The sequence below is a fragment of the Sturnus vulgaris genome, chromosome 8, assembly GCF_052056855.1.
Source record: "Sturnus vulgaris isolate bStuVul1 chromosome 8, bStuVul1.hap1, whole genome shotgun sequence".
Classification (NCBI taxonomy): Eukaryota; Metazoa; Chordata; class Aves; order Passeriformes; family Sturnidae; genus Sturnus; species Sturnus vulgaris.
The window spans coordinates 13194665-13215761 of NC_142250.1; the positions used below are offsets into that span (position 1 = coordinate 13194665).

Here is a 21097-nt window from a genome sequence, read left to right on the forward strand (position 1 = left end):
CTCAATCAGCAGTTGTAGCCTTCTGCTCATTCCCACTCGAGCTTTATTTAAGAGCACACCTGATTCAACTATCAGGTTGCTCAGGTGGCTTGTTTATTTTCTGGGTTTTGTGTAAAAAATTCTACTGTACTTCATTAGCACAAAATTATTTATTCAGCAAATTTTGGCAGGAGAACTGGACCTGATGAATCCAGCCATTTTTCTAGAGATGGCAGCTTCTTTAACGCACAAAAGCAAAACTGGCTTTTTAAATAACTGCTTTTAATTTTTTAAGCCAAATAATTTTTCTTCTCAATAGGCAGCAACACCTTTTAATTGTGTTCAACTTCCTTTACTTCATCCTCTTTTCAAAACAGCTCAGGACACTTCTGTTCCTCAGAGGTAAATTCCTGTATGCACTAAATTAATGTGTTTTCATTTAAAAAGAAAATCTCACATTAATTAATGGATACATTAGGGACAGAGAATAAAGTGATTTCACCAAACAAAAATAAGTGATCAATTATTAATCCTCATCAAATAATTTCTGAGGCACAACTCATGAGGCAGCATTTTCAAGGAAACCATTCATAAAGCAGAAATGCTATTGTCCAGTAATATTTCTTACATTGATTGCAGCCACTTTAGGTCTTTTTGTTTACAGAAAGTAGGTGGAAGAATCTTCAAATTGAAAGGACAGAAGATTTTGAAGAAATCAATAAAATAAGTGGTAACCAACTGTCAGAACTGGATGCTATACTACAGAGTTTATAAGAGGTTAAAAGATGATTCAGAAATCACTAACTGTGACATGCAGAATATCACTGAGATCAACAACAGCATTAATAAAGTTGGAAGCAGTAAGAGTGGGATGAGTACAAAAATAATTGCAAGGAATGTGGGAAATGAAAGTGCAAAATCTGATATCTGCACAGGTAAATTGTAGGATTATAAGAACAGAGATACTAAACACAAACATGGTTTAAAAGGATAGTCTCCACTTATCTTCACTTTTGTGGAGGTAAGTAATGCTCAACCTATTTTTAAGGAGCTGATAAGAAGGTGAATAAAGGAGATACTCTTAATGCATTTCAATTTCTACAAACCTTTCAATAACCTTTATCTAAGTTATCTTGGGATATGAGAGATGATTATCTGATGAAGTCTGAAGAGCTGGATAAAGGCTGTTTTACAATAGAAAGCCAAAATTATTAGAGGCTACCTTTGCTGGAACCTGTGTAATTTAATATATTCATAAATAACCTAGAAATAGCAGAATGGTAAGGAGTTTTTTCATTATTTGGAGTACTCAGAATTGACTGTGGAGAATTGCAGGCAAATTGTATCATCCTGTGACTTGGGATAAAGAGGCACATAAAGCTCAGTGTCTGCAAATGCAAAACCACCTACATGGGGAAAAGATGGCCAAATTAGAAATGATGCTGGGGTTTAAGTTAACCCTTGCTGCCCAGAAGGTAAGAGATCATTTTGATGAACTGCACAAAAGACATTCTCAAATAGACAAAGAATTAGCAGAGTAGAAAACAAAACATGACAATCTCTGCCTGAATCCCAGTCCACCTGAGTCTTGAGAACACTTTCAAATTCTAGATCCTCACAAAGAATAAAAGTGAGCTGGAAAATAATCAGGCAAGTTATCAATGTTTCTGTAAATACTGAGTAAATTGGCAGAAGAATTGCAAAGGAGGACTATAATAAAAATCTATTCGATTATGACAGACTTGGAAGAGCAAATAGTGAAGGACAATTCCTTTCTCTTACTACAGCAACTCAAAAGCCATCAACTTTGACCTTTTTGGTAAATATTTTAAAACAAAGGGAAGTATCTTCCTCTTACAACTGTGAAATTTAATGTCACTGTATGATGTGGAGATAACAATTACGAATTCACTTGTACAGGTAAAAAATAATTCGGTATAAAACTCGATCAATGTGTATTAGATAGATATTGATGTAAATACTAGATATGCTCCTAAAGTCCAAACTTGCCAGAAACAAAGGGAGAAATATTTTACCTCATCTATTTCTTGAATTCTTTTAGGGCTTGCTACTGACCACAGTAGATTCTCAGTTAGCTAAGCTGCAGGTACTGTCTTTATTATAAACAGGTATTTAGAAATGGCAGACTTGATTTGGGTCCTGTTATTATTCCCCTCTCCTCCCCACCTCAAACTCTGCCACAGTTATTACATGTTAATTTCTGTTTCTAGCCAGAATTTATCCCTCCATGTTTATACCTGCACAAGAACTATGTGCTGTCTGAGAAGAGACCAAGCCTTTGACCTCATGCTGTTGGAATAAATGAGCATATTTAGATCTTGAAATTCAGGAAATTATTTTATAATAAGATATTAACACTGAAAAGAACTACCACAAGGAATTCATTTTTTTCCATGCTGGCTCATCAAAGTTTTCTATCCCATTCTGTCTAGAAACCCTGGGTAAGCACCTGGAATACCTTGGGCTTTGTGGAGATGACACAGAAGCTGAAGATCAGATCCTTGAAAGTTTGAATGGGATTCTCCTGGCTGTTACTGAAGATAGTTAAGTATCTCTCTGGATCACCAATAAACCATTTGGACAATTCAAAAGAATTCATGGCAGGTTTTGGTTATTGTGATAATCTGTATTTCAAGAAGTGATTGCTGCTGGAACTATAGCTGTCCTCAGGCTGTGTTGCTTTCTTTTCTCTCTTTATAAAACTCACAAAATTAGCTGAGACCAGATAATGCTACTGGTCACTAAAATACCAAAAGCCCCAGAGAAATTCCAGGTTTAATATTCTATTTACTACAAACTCCTAGGATTCATTTAGAGTGGTCCTATCAGGTCAGGCATTCTAAAAGTAGTTTCTAGTCTACTTATACAAAAGTCCCTGGAGTCTTTGCTTATCCTCCTAAAATGACATAAACCTCCATTTATTTGAGTCTCCTGGCAGATGGTGATTTACTACCTTCAGGACAGATGGCCATATTTTTGATGACAGAAGGCTAAGGGAATTGTCTCTTCTAATTGCTAGTCTAATAAAAGATGCTGTGCCTACCTACAGAATTAATTGCTAGGCCATACCTCAGGAATAGCTTCTTAATCCCTGACTTCCCATGCCTTATGCAGGCATCCTTTTATAGTCAGGGAAGATGAAACTGTTTTCCTCTTTGCTTTGCCATCCCTGCTTCAATTCAGCATAAAGCAGAGTAATCAGCTGGAACCACACTTGCTGCAATTCAAGCAGATGACTGTGCCCATATATTCAGACTCAGAGAGCCTTTAAGAACCTTGTTAAATCAGAAGCTTGGATCCCAGAGATAGCCACTCAGAACTCGAGCAAACAAAGGAGCCTGTGAATAAAACAGCTGCAAACCTACTGCAGGTACTGCTAACACTCTTATCATTGCAGAGCAGAGATCCTTCCATCTACTCAGAGGGAGTGGGATCTTCCCAAGTTTGGGAAAAATCCTGAAGGGCAATCCACGATGTGCAGTGAAAGCAGCCCACGTGCTTGCAGAGATAGCCAAAAATGGTGAGTGGTGTTTGAATATCACTACAAGGCAGCTTGCAGCACACTAGCTTCATGTTTTCACTCTTGAATTTTGTTTCACTGCTACCAGCTATTGCTACTGTAATTGTTTTACACTTAAATGGCTAAAGCCTGGAATTCCCTCCCTTTTGTCTATGCAGAGGAAATGAAGAAACCATGTATTGAGGCAGATTTGGTCCTAACACTGATACCTTTGCTGGAGAGCACAGACCAAGAGATGCTGCTCCATGCAGGGAGGGCCATTGGCCGTATCTGTTACGATAATCGTAAGTACCCACTGAAGAAAATCTGCTTTTCCCTGGCTCTAAGGCATTATTTTAAAAGGCATTGTAACCTGTAACTCATAATAACTTCATGAGACCTGAGCACATCATGCACTTCAGCCTCCAGTTCGCTATGAAATTCACAGAGCTCACAGACACCTGGCTGAATGCACCCCAAGCACTGCCTGAACTCTGGCTTTTCCCCCTACAATTTTGACTTCAAGGTGGCACATCTATGTCAGAACTGCTTTGAAATTAAAAGAGGAGCAGAGCCTCACAAATATCTTAATCTTGCAGACTTGCCTTGGGTCTGAATCCTGAATGGCTTGGGCTTCTTCCAAAGTAATAAGAATATCTCTAAAGCAAAGCACTTGTTTTAAAAGTGTGTTAGAAAAAAGAAAAAAAACAGAAAAAAAACCGGAGTTATTTATCTATGCAAGGAATAGTCTTCTCTGAGGACCCCTGCTTGCATGCAGGACGTTTTTGTGCTCCAAATTGCCTGGACACCAGTTTGTTTTCTGGTCTCACAAGTTAAACTATTTTCATTTATTTGCCTAAAACAGTTTAAGATTTTTTTATCTTTAACTCCCAGACTGACCAAAATATTTACTGAATACTGAAAGTAACATGGAAATTTTCACCCAGTATCTCGTATCCATTACTTTCTGCCTTCAACCTATCTTCTCTAATCCTTCTAGTGTTGATCTGCACAACTTTACTTAGAAAGTTGTGGGTTTGCCTCTTCCCCTGTTCTTATGAAATCCAAGCATGATAGGTACCTGGTATAGATTCCACTAAGCTCGCTGTGAGTTACATGTATTCGCCAGGGAATGACACAATAGTTCAAAAAAGCTTTTCCCTACAATGACATTCCTGGCTCCTGCAACTCGGCACACAGCACTGCTGCAGCAATGGCCATCCTGCACATCTGCTTCCCTTCTGGCACAGCACAGATTTGCCAAGACAACTGTGACATGCTTTAATAAATCCTATTACTAACACAGCAATAAATGCATCAAAGAGAAGAAAAACTAACTTCACCGATTTTCTGTCTGAATTCCAATTGCCCATGCCACAGTAACACCAGACCCTTCCTGGGGCCTGCCGTGCACTCTGCCAGCCAGCCCAGCTCTCAGCAAGACACTGCTGCAAAAGCTGTGCCATGCTGTCCAAATCTGTATCCTACAGTTCTTGGCACCCTCAAAATCATTCCAGATATTAAGCTTTCATTCATCACAAAACAAACTATAAAAAGAAATAAAACAATTAGCAGGGTTTTCCTCAGCAAAGCACGTGTGATGAGACAGTGGCTTAATACCTTAAGTCAAAGCTGAACCAGGAGGTTTAGCAAAAATCTGTCCCAAACTTGCATTTCCTCTGCACATATTAGCCTGGAGCCACCACACAAAAGCTTTACAAATTCTAAGAGTGTGAGAAAGGACCAGACTACCTTCCTGCAAAGCATCTCAGTGGGGGCCTTTCCACTGATTTAATCACCTTTAACACCCATGCTTCACTGATCAGGCTGCCTTCAGGAAGAGCTGGTGAAGGTTGGAGTAATCCCATCACTGGTCCGAATATTAACTGACTATGCAGAGAGTGAACCACTTGTCCACGTTGCTCTACTGGCCTTGTACAACCTGGCAGACCTTGGTAAGTAAGGTCTTTTTTAAAAGTTTTTTAAAGTTTTTAAAGTTTTAGAGCAAAATACCATCTCCACACTGTCTTTTGTTTCTGGGGTGGGGTAGGGCTTGTGTTTGGGCTTTGTTTTCAAAACAGTACTAATACCTAATCAGGAACTGGCCACAGTATCTGGATTGGAGAAACAACTACTCTTTTATGAAGCACCAGCAATTACTTATATTACATTAAGCCAATTAAGTTTTATCAGCCAGATTTTGACCCCAAATGAAGAGATATCATAACTTCATATGATAAGTTGATAGTTAGAACTACTTCAGATTTGGTACATGAAAAGCTTGTTTATAGAAATTTAATTTCTATTTCATAATTAAGTTTCTATAACTTCCTGAAACAGCTTCCATTTTCATTTACACAATTTTCAAAGCAAAAGCATCTCCACTAATTTAAAATATATTTGTGTGAAGTAGGACAAGTTGTGAGTAGTAATGGAAGAAAAAGACCAAGTACCAAATTATTAGCACTGTCTATTTATGGTCTGGCTAAAATTTGATCTACTGCTTCCTGCAGAAGATGGGAGATGCAGGGAAGGGGACATGATAGCACAATGTCACATTATTCTTTGAGGTCTGTCCTTATTATATCTGCTATATTATTTAATACCATATTAAATTGAAATGCATTCTATTGAAAACAGTGGCAAGCTTTGCTAACATACATTTTGCAAATGTTTAGGACCCAACAAGATTAGAAGCACCTAATCAAGGCAAAAAATACTCTGCCTCAGCAAATTGACATGTGACAATTGTTATATTAAATAATCATACTACAGATGGACTTGTACAAGTCAATGTAATTAAGCCAGATTAATTTGACACCTGTGAGGTCTACAGAAATTACAAAAAAACTGTTAAATATCTTAGTGGGGGGAGAACGGATAGAGTTCTGCTGTCTCAGTACTGTCCAAAAAAAAAAGAAGAGTCTACAAGAATAGAAAAAGCCTCAAAAACAGTGTCTAATCACTTCAGATCATAGGGAGATATCTTTAAACTTTTAATCAAATAAAAAAATTTCAAAATTCTGACTTTATCACATACACAGATTCAGCCAAGGAAGCTCTAAGCATGACAAAAGTTGCTGAACAGCTGGTGAAACAACTGAGGAGAGCAGAGAACCATGAGAGGTTAGAAATTGTCTTTGAGGTCCTGCAAGCACTTGCAGAAAATGGTAAGGCTCCTCTGGGTCTGGTGGAACAAGGGGAGATTGGATATTGTACTGGTTTAAGGTCTGGATTCCAAGTTTGCCACGGGATCCTGCTAACAAAACCAGCAACCCTTTCAGGAGAAATAAGCCCCAAGAAATAGGAGCTCCTGGCCCAAACAACACTTGAACAACAACAACAAAGGAAGGAGGGAGAGAATACAACTCCACGGCATTTCAGTAGATCCAACAGACAGCACGTTCAAACTTAACTCTCCACAGTGGGTAAGAGGAAAGCAGCAACACAGAGCAGTTTTTAAATTTTAAAAATCAGAACAACCGGGTACCAGTTCAACCCCTGTTTGGGCCATTTACTTAAGAGTTGGACTTGCTGCTCCTTGTGGATCCCTTCCAGCTCAGAATATTCTGTCATACTCTAAGCAGCAGTGCAACAAGCACTGACACTGCTCTGCTGAAAATATCTAGATATCTGACACAGATTTTAAAGACATGAAAGCTCATGACTGGCAACACAAGAAATGTCAAAGACCAATGCAGAAAGCATTGCTCATTCTGCCTTGGTGTCATCCAGAAAGCTGGAGCTTTTATATTTACAAACAAAACCATAACAGTGACTGGACCTGAAAAATGACTGGCTAAAGTTCAAAGATTTAGCTTTCTAGTTTGAAATGCTTCCACAAAAAGCCAAGAAGCTTTTAATGTGCTTTTACTGTGATCTCTACAGATGCCCTGAAAGTGCAGTTGGTGGATGCAGGTGTGCCAGAGGCGCTGTCTGAGATCCTGCTGAGGCTCCAAGGCAGCTCACAAGCTGAGGATACCTGCATTGTGAAGGCTGCATCAGATCTCATCGTCTCTCTGCTTCTTGGAGGTAAAATGGGGAATATTACAGGCCAGGTGCATAAAGAATCAACATCCAGAAGTCTCTTTAGCACAGGAGTTCCCATCTCTGTTGGTTTCTTTTACTTAACAGGGACCCATCCACAATCTCTTTTATCATCCTTGCAGGAATTCTTCTCAGGCATGGCACTTTTCATTTCCACAGCCTATAGCCCAGTGCTTGTGCCTAACAGCAACTTAGTTTATAGGATTGCTATGTTGTATTTTGGGCAATACAGATTTAAAAAATAAAATATCAAGAACTGGCCACTTACACTGAATCTCACTACCCTCAACCCCAAAGTAATCATCAGCATAAAGGTCTTAAATTATTAACCTTAACAACAAACTAAGTCATCACCAACTGACAGAACAGTCCAGTTTGGGGGCTAATTATAATCAGATATGAGTTTATTCTCTATTTCTCATAACACAAATAAGTACATACAGAAGGTTTGTGTTAAGGGCTGTGGCATCATCTCGTAGAACAAGGATACTTGCACCACATCCAGACCTGCTGTACCAAGACAGGGGCAAGGCTTATTGCTAATTTTACAGAAGAAATAGTAAGGTTGGTTATCCTCTACCCTTCAAAGATGGAAAGCCACTGTGAATGCAAAGAAAATCAACAATATCAGATTTCACTACTCCTTGGTTCTGAAAGTTACTTTATTTTCTGCAGACTATAGACTTAGATGCTTTTAAGTTACAGATGCCAGTGATACTAAAATAATTTGGGAGTCATAATTGTGAAGAAAGGGGTGATCAGGTATGCAAGCTTTTGCACTTTTCTTTTTCCTGAACCACATTTTATTAGAGGGGAGACTCTGGAAAAAATGCCAAATATATTTGTTAGAAATTCAAAACAAAACAAAAAACAACCCACAAAAACACTCAGAAAAGTGAAACAAACAAACCAAACACCCAAACAGAAAACCCCACAGAGTTACTGCTGGTTTAGGTTTTAAATCCTTTTAGGAAGGGAGTGTTACTGAGACATCAAGGTGGGGCAGGGAGAAATCTCAAGATAAGCCATTTTATCTTTTAATTCCTATTATAGAAAGCAATGAGCCTTTATACTCTGCAGAGAGAAAGAGAGATTCTTATGAGCAGACTCCTGGAAAGCATGCTGTGCTCAATCAGTCAGCAAAAGATCCCCACCACACTGCCTGTCCTTTCTCACTGACAGCTACTGTACTGGCATCAAACTCAATTAACAAAATTGCTCAACTCTCTGCATTAATCGGCCCTTAATTATTAGAAAAGATTCCCTCACATCTGTCTGAATGTTGGTTTTGGGGTTTTTTTTAAAGCAGGCTATCACCCACACATCTCTTCACCTCCACCTCACAATCTTTCTGGACTCCCTTTCTTCCTTGCCTGATACCTTGTTCTGAATCAGCCATTGTGCATCATGGTCTGCAAAGGGCACACAAGTGCCCCCGGTGCCTTTAACTGGCTATTTCCAATTACTCCCTCAATGCCTTGCTTTGTCACTCCTCTTCTCCCCCCATCTTCCCCACAACAGCGTCAGATGTTTCATGTGGGAGAAGTGAATAACCCCTCTCATGCCTCAGTGTGTGCCACTGATGTATGCACAGCTTTTAATCTGAGAGAAAAAAAAAAATCCTGTGGAAATCTGTTCTCAGCATCAAATGACTTCTAGGCAGTGAAAAGATGACAGACAGCTTTTGCAGCTATGAAAAGTGGCTGTTCCCATCAGACTTTAACTATGAGCCATTAAATTGAAAGTTCTGCTGCTATCCAAGCAAAAACTCTATAGGAGAGAAAAGCAATTTGGAGCTCTGTGACAATCAAAGCAAGGCAACCACTAATGGGCTCTGCCTATTTGCACTTTACTACATGAAGAAAAAAAAATGTTCTGACATTCTTCAGTTTGAGAGGTGGGGGAAGAGAGAAATTAAGTTCAATTAAGGTTAGTCTATATGAAGATCAAAATATTTTCCCAGTAGAATTTTATCAGACCAAAAGAGATGACCTATTTCTATGGAATCTGTTCTTAAAGAGGTCTGGGCAATTTTTCTCATAAACTCTGATCTCCAAAGATTAGGACTAAGCAAGAGAACACTTGAAGAATGACAAGCAAAACCATCAGCTTTAGAGAATATATGCATAAAATGGTATCAAATTATTTTTGTGTGAGTAGAATTCCAACTATTTCACAGACTTACAGGTCTCTCATGAAAACATCCAATTATGTTTTACAAGCATTTGACAAATTCTTATCTAACATATATAAGAGTACAGGGCAAGAACAGGCTACTAAGGGAAATGCTAAGACAGGAAAAGAATAATAGGCACTCGTTCAAAAGATAACAGGAGTGTCTATGACTTTGACTTGGAAATAGCATCCAAACCAGCAAAGGTGTTAAAATTACTAAGGCCTTTTTTTACATGCTACACACACAAAAATTAGAAATCTGTATGCCTCAGTCTGTAAACTCAGAACCATGAGAAGTACTAAAGCTACTTTTGCCAGACCATGTATTTGGATGAGGTGTGTATAGTTCCATGGATAACTCTTTATTCCAGGTGAATATGTTTTGCCACTTTTAACAAACAGCTTTCACAAGGTAAGAGAACAGCAACAAGGAGATGTTCATGTGTGTCAGGCATATACTTCTCTTGAGGTATAATAAACTACATGAAGCAAAATACAGGAAATTCTTTTCCAAATGGCATCTTCAAACCCCTTCCTTCGGAAAGATGCCATCTGTGCCAAAGGGAGTTACCTTTTGCTCTTTAGATGAACTTTCTAATTTCCTAACAAGGTGAGCTAAGCAGCTTCTGAAAACAAAGCTGCCACCTGTAGAGAGCAAATTCTCAGACAGGAGGAGAGATCCAGACATGCACTGACAAAATACAGCAGAGCATTGCTGGGCAATGTGGTAGCTTTTTGGAATATACAAATCTGCTCTTTCACTGGGATTTAATAAATCAGATCTCTCCAGGTCAACTCATGCTTTCTGAGCTTCATGTGAATGCAATACAAATAGAGTTCTTATGTCAGAAAGTGGGTTTCTCAAAAGAGGCAAGAAAAACCTAGCTTTCATTCTTGCAAGGAGTAGTTAATGACAATTTATTTCATAGAAAACAAAGAATAACAACAGTACAGAACTAGCAATCAGATTTACCATTGGTAGGTAAGATCCCTGGTTTCACAACAGTGTCTTAAATCAGTAGAATAGCAAAATTAAAAGAGTGTTAAAGCTATGCTGGTGAGAAATGAAAAATGCCACTGGTATTTTACTACATGTATAGTGGAAAATGTAGCAGCACTGAGGGTAAAAAAGGGACTGGAGAACCTTTGGTTTTGAATTTGACAGTGATTGTCCCTTGAAAGGTCTCTCAAACGAAGCTCCATTGCAGTCTTGTCTCAGCATCAGTTTACAGGTAGCTGATGCTCACTTCTCTCTAAAGAGCTGAAGGTTGCAAAAAACAATACAAAAACTATAGTCTTGATCTTGGCAAGGCGTGAAAATAGTCAAGGCAAAGATTCCCTGAATTCTGAATTTGCACCATTCGTTTCCATCACTGTGTTTCTTACCTGTCTCACCTGCTCGGCTCTGCCTCTCTCTTCAGATGGCAACTGTCTGCGAATGTTCCAGCTGGGAGTCATTCACCAGCTCCTGGATCTTCTGGAGAAACACATCCAGAGCAGGGACACCTCAGTTCAGCAGGCTGCCCTCAGTGCACTGCAGAACCTCGCTATTCCAGGTGCACAGTCTGAACACAAGTGACTTACTGCCATTCTCGGTACAGATGGGTCACCTCTGCAGCTCTGTCCCTTGTGTTTTGAGGGGCAATTGACCTTTTGCTTCTCCCCTGTAGGAACACATAGTTGAATAATTCATCAGGACTTCCTCATCTACCTAAAGAGTTTAAATATAATAAAGTGTAATCTCGTTACCAGCTGCTGAAATAGTTTCATACTAATAGCACACAGCAGCTCAAGACAAAAAAAATCAGAACAGAGCTCATAGCTTAAAATACAGAGTATGGGGTGGAGACACCTGCTAGGGATGTCAAACTTTCTCTTCTATAAAGCTAATATTCATTCATATTACACAGAACCAGTAAATCAATGTTCTTTGAAGCTGCATTTTTAAAAGCTCAACCAATTATAAAATATCAATATAGAGCATTTTGATTATCTGTCCCTTTCAAGTCTATTACAAACCATTTTAGATGTTTCCAAGTGTGTGGACACTTAAAATGCTATTCCTACAATGTACCTTTCCTCATCAATTCATAAAAAAATCAGTAATTTATCTGTAATATTTCTTAGATATTCTCTAACAGAAATACAACACTTCTAGAAACACAAACTCCATCACTTTCAACAATATAATCCGTGACCTGAAAAAGAAAGATAAAAGACACTGAGTGGAAATCCATAAACATGAATTAAATATGGGTCAACACTTGGAAATAGACACAGAAGAACTCTTCAATTCAAGTATTGATCTTAAAAATGAACAGATGCTTATAAAAAATTGAAAAAGTCATTATCATCTAGTAAAAGGAGTCAGTCTGTGCCACTGAAAAACAAGGACATTAGGAACAAGTTACTTAATAGGGTGTGCTTCTCAATTTGCCCAATAAAAGGATGAAGGGATATAACAGTTATCTCCCCCATTTCACTGTCCAATCTTCCTCACCACTCTCCCAAAAATATATGCAGAAGATAGGAAAAAAATTCCTCTGAAGTAAGCAGCTTTTGGCAGCACAGTTAAGCAGTATTAAGACTCCTTCCAGACAAGCTTCTGGTTCTTACAAGGGATTTCCACTAGAGCAAAGACATAAAAATGAGGAGAGGAAAGCACAGAAACAAAGGCATGAACAACAGGGGATTAGCAAGCTCAAATACAAAAAACAAATCCATTTTCAAGAAATATGGCTGCGTAAATCACTTCTGCCCCCAGTTCAGTTAAGATGAGCTAGCACAGAACAGGCTTCCTCATGTGACTGGGCAAGTGGGTGGATAATTTATTACAACTAGAAAAGGGAAGAGAAACAACAATACTGTGTTTTATGTACTTGGTTCTGGGCAAGGCTAAGATCAAAAGTAACCAAAACTACCTAAAAGCAGTTCCTATAAAATTTTTAGCCCAAACAGAAGTCTAAACAACCAGCTAGTCCTGACTTAATTTCTGAGCCCTCTAATAAATTGGACTTTTCACTAGAAGCCCAATACAGCCCACACTTCACAACAGTTCTGTCACATCTACATTTTCAGATGTTTGTGCCATCACTGAGCCTCACACCAGCGTCTCTTGTCCATTTTGCAGTGGTCAGCAAGGCTCAGGTGCTGGAGGAAGGCGTCGCAGAGCGGATCGAGGCGCTCCTGAGGTCAGAGAGCCCTCCCGTGCAGCTCAGGCTCCTCGGAACGCTGCGCTCCTTAGCGGACGGACAAGGTGGGCACCTGCCAGCCTCCAGTGACAGCGGCCGAGAGCTCCCTCCCCCTGCACAAGCACGGGCTGGGTGCCCTGCTGACCCAATTCCGCTCCATCTGGAGAGCTTCCAGCAGAGATTACTGCCAGAGGCTCATGCTTTGCAGACTGCCCCAGTCAGCCTCAGAAGTAGTTGAGTAACAATGCACGTGGAACAGATCCACAGCAGTCAGAGAGAAGGGGCAAAAAGGCCTAAAAAGAAGATGTTTTTCACCAGAGATAGAGCAGCAAGGCATGAATATGATGAAAAAGAGCCAGGTTTTAGTGTCAAATCACAGGACAGCAAATCAATAAAGAACTAGAGAACATAAAAGGAATAAAGGGAGCTGGTGTGGAGCAAAGCAGGAGAAATTAATTTCTACCAGTCTTCCTATACACGTTGCCAGTTTTATCTTGTTCATGTGGCTCAAATGTTGAATTTACTTTGCATGTTAATGTATTGGATTATCTACTTGCACTTAATTCAGTTTAACACAGAGAGGGGTATACAAAAGCAACAATAATCATTCTGTGCACATCATTGCATGTTGAGAAACATGCACAATGTTGGAATTACATTAAGATATACTTCAATATCTTAATTTATCCTTAGGCTTACTTAGCTCTTAGCAGACCATGGCACAACAACAAGCATTGTGCAGTTTGGTACTGTCTTTGAAATTGCCAGAGCAGCTGCTCTGGAGCACTAATCAGTAGTGATTCCTTGATATGCAGGAATAACATAAGTTAAAAACAGAATAGTTATGACCATTTTGTGATGGGAAGTGCTAATTGACATAGGACAATTACACACATTGCTTCATTAGTTATATGGTAGAGGATAAAACCTCACTCTGCTACATTGCATGCTGCACTCCATTGCAACCACTTATTACAAGAACTATTTGCATTTTTTATCAAATTAATATGCATGATAGAAAATTTAGATCTAGTCCTTATATTAATTTGCACTACTTTCAGTCCAGTGAAAAGCTGCTTTCACTTACATTTCACCATGGTAGGAAATGAACATTACAAGATACATAAAAACTTAGCATCTTCTTGTTCTGAGGCTTTGAAGAAATAATTGTAAGGTCATTTCTCCAAAGTTCTCTCTCAATTGTGACAGGGCATTTAACATTTAAAATTGAGACATCACAGTAATATAGATCTAAATTATCAAGCACAAAATTATCTTTTTTAATTTTATTTATCAGCCCTAATACAAAGTTGAAATTTGGCACAAGGTACAACTTCTGAATCTGAAAAAACATAATCATCAAAATGCAAAGTAGAATAAAATATGTAGGAGACTCAAAGTTTATCCATTCCCACCTATGAACACACAATTCTCCCACTTTTAATTACCTTCTATTCTGTTTACCCATGAACTAATGTTGCCCTTAATTAACTCAGCCTGAAACTCTTATGAACACACATCTACTAAGAAGTCCACACTAAATTAGTTAATTATCTTATTTAGTATAAATTCATTACTCTATCAACAGGCATGCTGAGGCCTACAGACTAGAAGAGGCAGGTTTCTTCCTAACCACAGAAAACTGCAGGCAGATCTGTCAGCTTCATTACTCTAGAGAGATGTTTAACTCCTGGTTCTTCCACCATTGGGCTTCAGAGGAGCAGAATAATTTGTGCACTTCAGTAGCCAAAGGACTTTCATCACAACTGAAAGTTCAATCTTATAAAATGACAAATTAGAATAAATTGTAAGTTAAAAGGTCTTCCTGTTAAGAATATCTAAATGGGTTTTATCTCAAAGAGCTCTACTGCATGTCAAACTGAGTAAAGAACCTGCCTTTGCAACAAATCTCTCAAACTGGTTCCATCCTCTAGCCTCTCACTTCAACTTTCTGTACTAAACTGGATTACTGTGATCTCTGCAGACCAATGAGGAACATCTGACTAGAAACAAGAGTCTTGTGTAACAGGAGATAACATGCAGGGAGCTGTGCAATGCCCAGTAACTCTTACCTCAAAAACAAAGTATGTCAGATAGGCTATAAGCTTTCAGATGCCTTGTGGGATTTTGACCTGTGGATTGTTCCTTAGCATACTGAATAAATTAAAAAGCACGTGTGTGTACTTCCCCATCTCCCTCCCCCAAAACAGAGTATAGGCTGACTTACAGCTTCTGGAAAATATCCAGAGCAATCATGGTTTATTGACCCTGACCTTCTGGTGCATGCTCCATCTGATTCTTCCAGCATATCTCAAAAGAAATGCAATGAACAGGTAAAGGAACAGGAGCAGGGTGATGACTCTATCAAACCTATCCTTCCTGTTACAGATGTTAACATAATTAGAGTTCCACTATCTAGGAAAAGTTATGTAGTGAGGTTTTTTCAAATGTCAACCACAGACACTAATATTTCCAGCAAGTCTTGAGATAGGGATCCTGAAACACAGGAGAATGCAAATTAAAAGGTTCTTCCACACTAAGGGGAATTTCTGGTAATGCCTTATACATGGTTCAACACACATTCTTAAGACTTAGGTCATCCAATTACTGACATGCTGCCATTCTGTACTAAGACTTTGCTTCCTACACTACCAACAGTAATGAGTTATCACTGAAACAGCACAAACAGGCTCCCAAGAGCCCACAATTACATCTGTGCAGGGCTCAAAGTGCAAGTGCAAAAAGCCAAGTGGGAAAGGGATGGGCCTCCTCAAGTATCGCAACAGAACATTTCTTTTCAAAGACAGAAATCTGCTTTTTAAAGCCCTACTTCAGCAGCCCCTTTAAAAGGATAGGACCATTGGAGCAGCTTTTTTGTCCTTCCCCTGCACGATCCCCTTGGTAAAGTTTTCTTCGGTACATATTTCCAAGATCTTTTAGAAGTTCAATGCTTCAATTAGAGCTCTTGAAGGTCGCTGAGTGCAGGTCCACAGCCCCAGTTAGTCCTACACCCACATTCCTGTGACAGACAGACTGAGGGGTCTGATTTTGAATGTCTCTGAGTGATGCTTGTCTCTTCAGCTGATGCAGCTGAAATCCTGGGCCAAGACCCCCAGCTGCTCGGCAGGCTGGTGCAGTGGTGCAGTGCGAGCGACCACAGCGGCATCGGCGGAGAGGCAAACCGGCTGCTGGCATCCATCCTGCACCACAACCGCTCCCAGGTACGAGAACCACTGCTCCAACAGATTGCTACCTCACCCTTCTCAAACAGCCTTAAAGCTTGGAGACAGAGCTAGGGATTAAACAGCACATACAGATTAGCAGTGAAAACCTCTCTGGTCTGCCTCAATAGCAAAGGGGGGAACCTGTGCACTCCGTAAGCACAGACACCTCACAGAAATGAGCACCACTTGTCACTTACTGTCACTTGTCAACACTCACCCTGCTTGAGTAAGGCCTGACAAATGGTAAGCAGGTTAAGCTTCTCTATGGCCATAAATAGGTTTCAAATTTCAAATTAAAATGGTAAAAATAATCCAGAGCTGTCCTAAAAGTCAGTCCTCTGGAAGCTCCAAAGAGCCCAGTTGTCCATGATGGACGAAATCTAGCATGATCTTTATGTGCTGATATTTTTGAACAGGCTTCTGATTTTTATAAATTGTGCTATTACACACAGGCATCCCAGCCATGCTTTACTATGAGGTAGTGACTAAAAAAACAGATACTCTCTGCACAGGCTTTGATAAAGCAAAACTAATCCTTGCTACTTTGATGGCTTGAAATGAAAGAGTAGAATAAGGACTAACTGAAATTAGACAAAATATATATTTACCTTACAGATATGCATCTATAGTTAATTCTAAGTATTGATATTCCAGGTATATTACACCAGCCCTAAGCGGACATGTATGATCAGTGCCAAAAGCAGTGTCAGCTCTAGACTTTGAGTACTGTCAGTTTGCATTGCAGCAGACAAATAATTTCCCTCTATTCAGAAGCTGAAGAGTGCAATCTCATTTCCCTCTTCATTCTACCATATTCCTAAATCAGATTTCCATCTGTTTCACCTTTGCTTTCACAGGAAGTGGTCAAAGCCATCCAGGCAGCACAAGGAGTGAAGCATCTGGTTTCCATGACAACAAGTGAACATGCTGCCATGCAGAATGAGGCTCTGAACGCCTTGGCAATAGCATCTGCCATCGATTTAGGTATCTTCCTCCTCAAAGCATTTACCTGTGAAAGATCCTCAGTTATTAAGAAACATTGTCATGCTGTTAATTCTAGGTAACGTATGAAAAATCACGTTTCTTGTCTGGATTTAGCTCTTCAGCATGAAATAAAGGTGGTCACCATTCAAATCATAAAATCAATAGGCTTTGGGAATGGCCTGAAGTATTTTTTATTTAGGATAGAGTCAAATTATCACGCTGTGTGGACAAGTACTATTTGAATAGCATAATACAATGCTAGAAGCCTACATTAAAAAAAAGGGAAAGTGAAGGTGATGGGAATAAAAATGATAAAGGCTAAATGAAAGACAAATTATATACTCAAATGGTTAATGAAAACTATAAGTAGCAGAAAAAATCTTCAGACAGACACAAGGACAGAATAAAGCAGAAGCATAAATAAAAAGGCACTGTAGAAGCTGCAAATGAAGCAAGTGAGAAAACTGTAATGATTCAAACGACATTTCCTGAGCTCATTTTCAGAGTTATGCACAAATTTTTTCAGATTTTTCCTGTATAACTTGAAGATAGGTCTCAATTTATTACAATAGAGAGACACCACAGAAAACTATGTACATCAGTAGGTAAATTGAAGAGAAAACCTTGAAATTTCTAATTTCCTATATCAACATGTAAGACTGAAAAGCCCATTTTACTGCTTGTCTACCATTAAAACTCTCAAACTCACTTAGGCAGCTAATGGGAATCAACATTTCTAGCACTGAACATTGCAGGTTTTAATTTACTATGAGGTTAACTATAAATACAGTCAATAGTAGACTGGTCCTGCCTTCAAGAATAAATTCTGTAAAGAAATTCTGTACAGGAAAGAGCACAGAAATACTTCAGTGCAGAAGACAGATGCTCAAGACATCCCTTAGAGCAAGTTTGAAATGAAGCCATTCCAGAGTTTGGGGTTTTTTTTAAAGCAAGAATATTCACTTTATAATTTCTGTTCAGATAACAGCTCAGTGTTGCTATTTTTTTGCTTATGCTTTCAGAAACCCTTGAAGAATCTTTTAAGGAATCACAGCTAGTTCAAAGCTTACACAAACTTCTACGAGATGATAATACAAGTCCTGAGGTGAAACACAATTCAATGGGCCTTCTGTGCAGACTTCTTAATTCAGGTAACTTCATTTTCAGTTGTCTGTGATGGAAGGAAGAATATTTGTGATGAAGATAAGTGGTTTCTGTTACCCAAATATGCTGCCTCAATGCTCCAGTGAACGAGTAAAGGATATCAGAGGTTCACTGACTACCAAAATCATACTCAAGTAGTTTCCTTCTCTATGAAAAGCTGATTAAACCATCAGCTGAATAAAATAAAAGAGAAAGGAAAGCTTTATTTCAGTGAGTCAGTGGCAAAACCGAGTCCCAAAATAGCAAAATTAGAGTCTTGGAGTAAAGGCATCTTTGTCCAACTTCACCATGCACCAAAGCCTGGCAGTCCCAGAGCATTTCTGTGTCCAAAGACACAAAAAAGCAGGCATGCATTTGTTCTGCCTGTGCTGTGAACAAACCAGAAGTTGAGATAAAGCAGCCAGTTTAGCTGCCTTCACACAGTGACTTTCAGTAAAGCATGTGAAGGGCACAATTTCAGTTTTACTCCATTGTCAGGGAAGACTTCAGGGATGCTTCAAGCAGGATGGGACTATGCTGGATGTGTAGCACTACAGGAAAACGAGTACCTTGAAACCAGGAGTCCAAAGATCTCGTGGTGGTTTCTCACATCTTAACAAAAATTACATAAATTGAAAATAACTATTGTACTTAGGCAAGGATGGATCACAAGGAGAGCTGCCTTTCAAATCCTGGAACCACCCTGTACTGACAGACAAGCTGGATTTTGCAATAGACCCTCTTTTATCCCCACAGCCACGCAGATACTGGAATAGGGATAAAGAACTTTCAGTTTGCAGTGGTACTATGAAGTATTGACATAATAGATATAAGCTATAAGACTTTTTCCCAGACACGTATATACTTAGCACTTTATAGACTAACCATAAGGCTAAGAGTCAAATCTTACTAATATGGAATGGCAGCAAAAAGTATGCAGGCAAAAAAAAGTGCTAGAAATTGTACTGTATTAGAATTTCAGAATTTGCTTTTTTTCTGTCAATCAGTCCTTGGAATTCAAGCAGGACAAAAAAGCGTTAATCTGTCCAATATTTCCAATGGTTGAAAGGGTATCTATTGAGAAAAATGTTTTAATTGAGGCAGCTTATTAGGAACAGCAAATACTCCAAACTTCTATCTTACAACAATTGTTGGGAGCCATTATGCCATGGCAGGTAACTAAAAGTCATCCATTCATCTTCCATTCAGGGGATCTGAGACAAGAAATAGAAGAGGACAAGATCAAAGACACCCTTGAGCGACTCTGCAGTCACAGCAATGCAAATGTGGTCAGGGAAGCCATCACAACACTACAGGTGTTGAGAGGAGAGACACCCCACTAACCTCCCTTCTCCCACATGGCAAGCCAGCACTGCTGCTGAGGCAGACACCACCAGCTTGGCAAGCCTTGCATTTGCCCTGCTGCTGCACAACCAGCACTGCTGAAGCCCAGGTGCAGCTCCTGCTTGGAAAGCTGTGCACAAAAAACCTCTCATTAGCACACCTGTTTGGCCTGATATTAGCACCACTGCTGCTCTTCACTGAGCAACTAACACACAGCAGCAGGAAAAAGTCCTGTCAAGCAAATGGTGTTAAGAAACATCAGGCAATCACCACTCATTATACATTTTTCAGCTGCTTGGTTTTGTGAGATTAGGATACATACTCGCAATTTTTCTTGTATCAATGGGACTTTTAAATAGTTATATAAAAGTCTTAAGCTTTTATCATGCAACCTGAAACGTGAGTTAGATTAAAGCTGTAGCTTAAACAATGCAAAGGCCTAACTGGAACTAATTCAACATGTTGAACATGTTAAAACCAAAACTATCTTTAAGCTATCTCCCCCTTCAATCTCCAATTTTAAAGCTCATCTCTGAAACTGTACCTGCTCCTGTCACAAGTTATATTCCTAAACACTTGAGGCTACAATCTGGTCCTGATTTCAGAGTTGCACCTACTGGAATGAGACCCTGTAGAAGCAAAGTTTACAAGAAACCACAGTCTGTGAACACACAGTGCTTGGACAAGACACAGAAATAAAGCCAGTCAAATTACAAGTGGGCAGGGATGAGGATGTGAAGGCAGACAGTGTTCCATTATCACTCATAAGAGAACCAGGGTTTAACTTTAGATAATGGAAAAAAAAAAGTCATGCTGTCCAGACCTAGGAAATCAAATTCAAAACCATCAAGTGTTAGAGACTGAAAAGCTTGGGAGCAATTTTTTTTTTTAGCTTTTTTAGAAAAGCTATTGAGAAAAAAAGTAAACAAGCACTGATCTTCAGAAACCTATTATAAAGCAGACTGTATTTAGAAGCCAGTAAGGCCTCATGTTCTCAATTTGAGAACAACTGGCTTATGTCTGCAAACAAACATGCCAACTTAGCTCCTGCAAAAGCTTCCCCAGTTGCAAAACTCAGTAACACTACTTAGCCCACTACACTCATCACCAAATATCACTCTCAGGAGTAGTCTTGAGAAAGGGAATTTCATAAAAACACCACTGAGAAGTGTCATTTGTTGAGTAACACACAAAACAAGTTTTGACCACATAATAGGAGAAAACAGAAACAGCACTTTGAACTTTTTTTCATGTCCAGAGATTTAATAGTTACTCTACACCATTCTGCAGCTCTTCACTTGTTCGTGGCTTTCCATTAACAACGCAGAGAAAAGCATTAGTCTTATCTATTATTCAACAGCCCAAACTTGAAAGAAAAAAAAAAAAATCAAGAATTAGTTTCAGCAAAATACAATACAATGCCCTTGAACCATTACCATTTCTGAGTTGTCCACAAACAGAAGTCTCAGTAGCCAGTCTAAACCTTTGAG

The 21097-nt window shown here is 39.2% G+C and overlaps 1 protein-coding gene across 1 annotated transcript; it reads left to right on the forward strand.

The window, feature by feature from the left end:
• Positions 1-3638: 3638 nt before the first annotated feature.
• LOC106854211 (rap1 GTPase-GDP dissociation stimulator 1-like) lies at positions 3639-19865 on the forward strand. The gene is made up of 10 exons (XM_014877995.2): positions 3639-3804; positions 5326-5454; positions 6544-6669; positions 7388-7531; positions 11143-11277; positions 12852-12977; positions 15994-16133; positions 16994-17120; positions 18143-18271; positions 19473-19865. The coding sequence occupies exons 1-10, from the start codon at positions 3639-3641 to the stop codon at positions 19604-19606; spliced, it is 1356 nt and encodes a 451-aa protein (XP_014733481.2). The 3' UTR covers positions 19607-19865.
• Positions 19866-21097: the final 1232 nt, after the last annotated feature.

What these genes read in the sequence shown, in the direction of transcription:
- LOC106854211 (XM_014877995.2), top strand. Translation starts at nt 3,639, where the DNA reads ATGGCTAAAGCCTGGAATTCCCTCCCTTTTGTCTATGCAGAGGAAATG. An exon ending in GCAAGCACTTGCAGAAAATG is followed by an intron (nt 6,670 to 7,387) that starts GTAAGGCTCCTC and finishes TGATCTCTACAG; the next exon opens with ATGCCCTGAAAGTGCAGTTG. An exon ending in GCAGAACCTCGCTATTCCAG is followed by an intron (nt 11,278 to 12,851) that starts GTGCACAGTCTG and finishes TCCATTTTGCAG; the next exon opens with TGGTCAGCAAGGCTCAGGTG.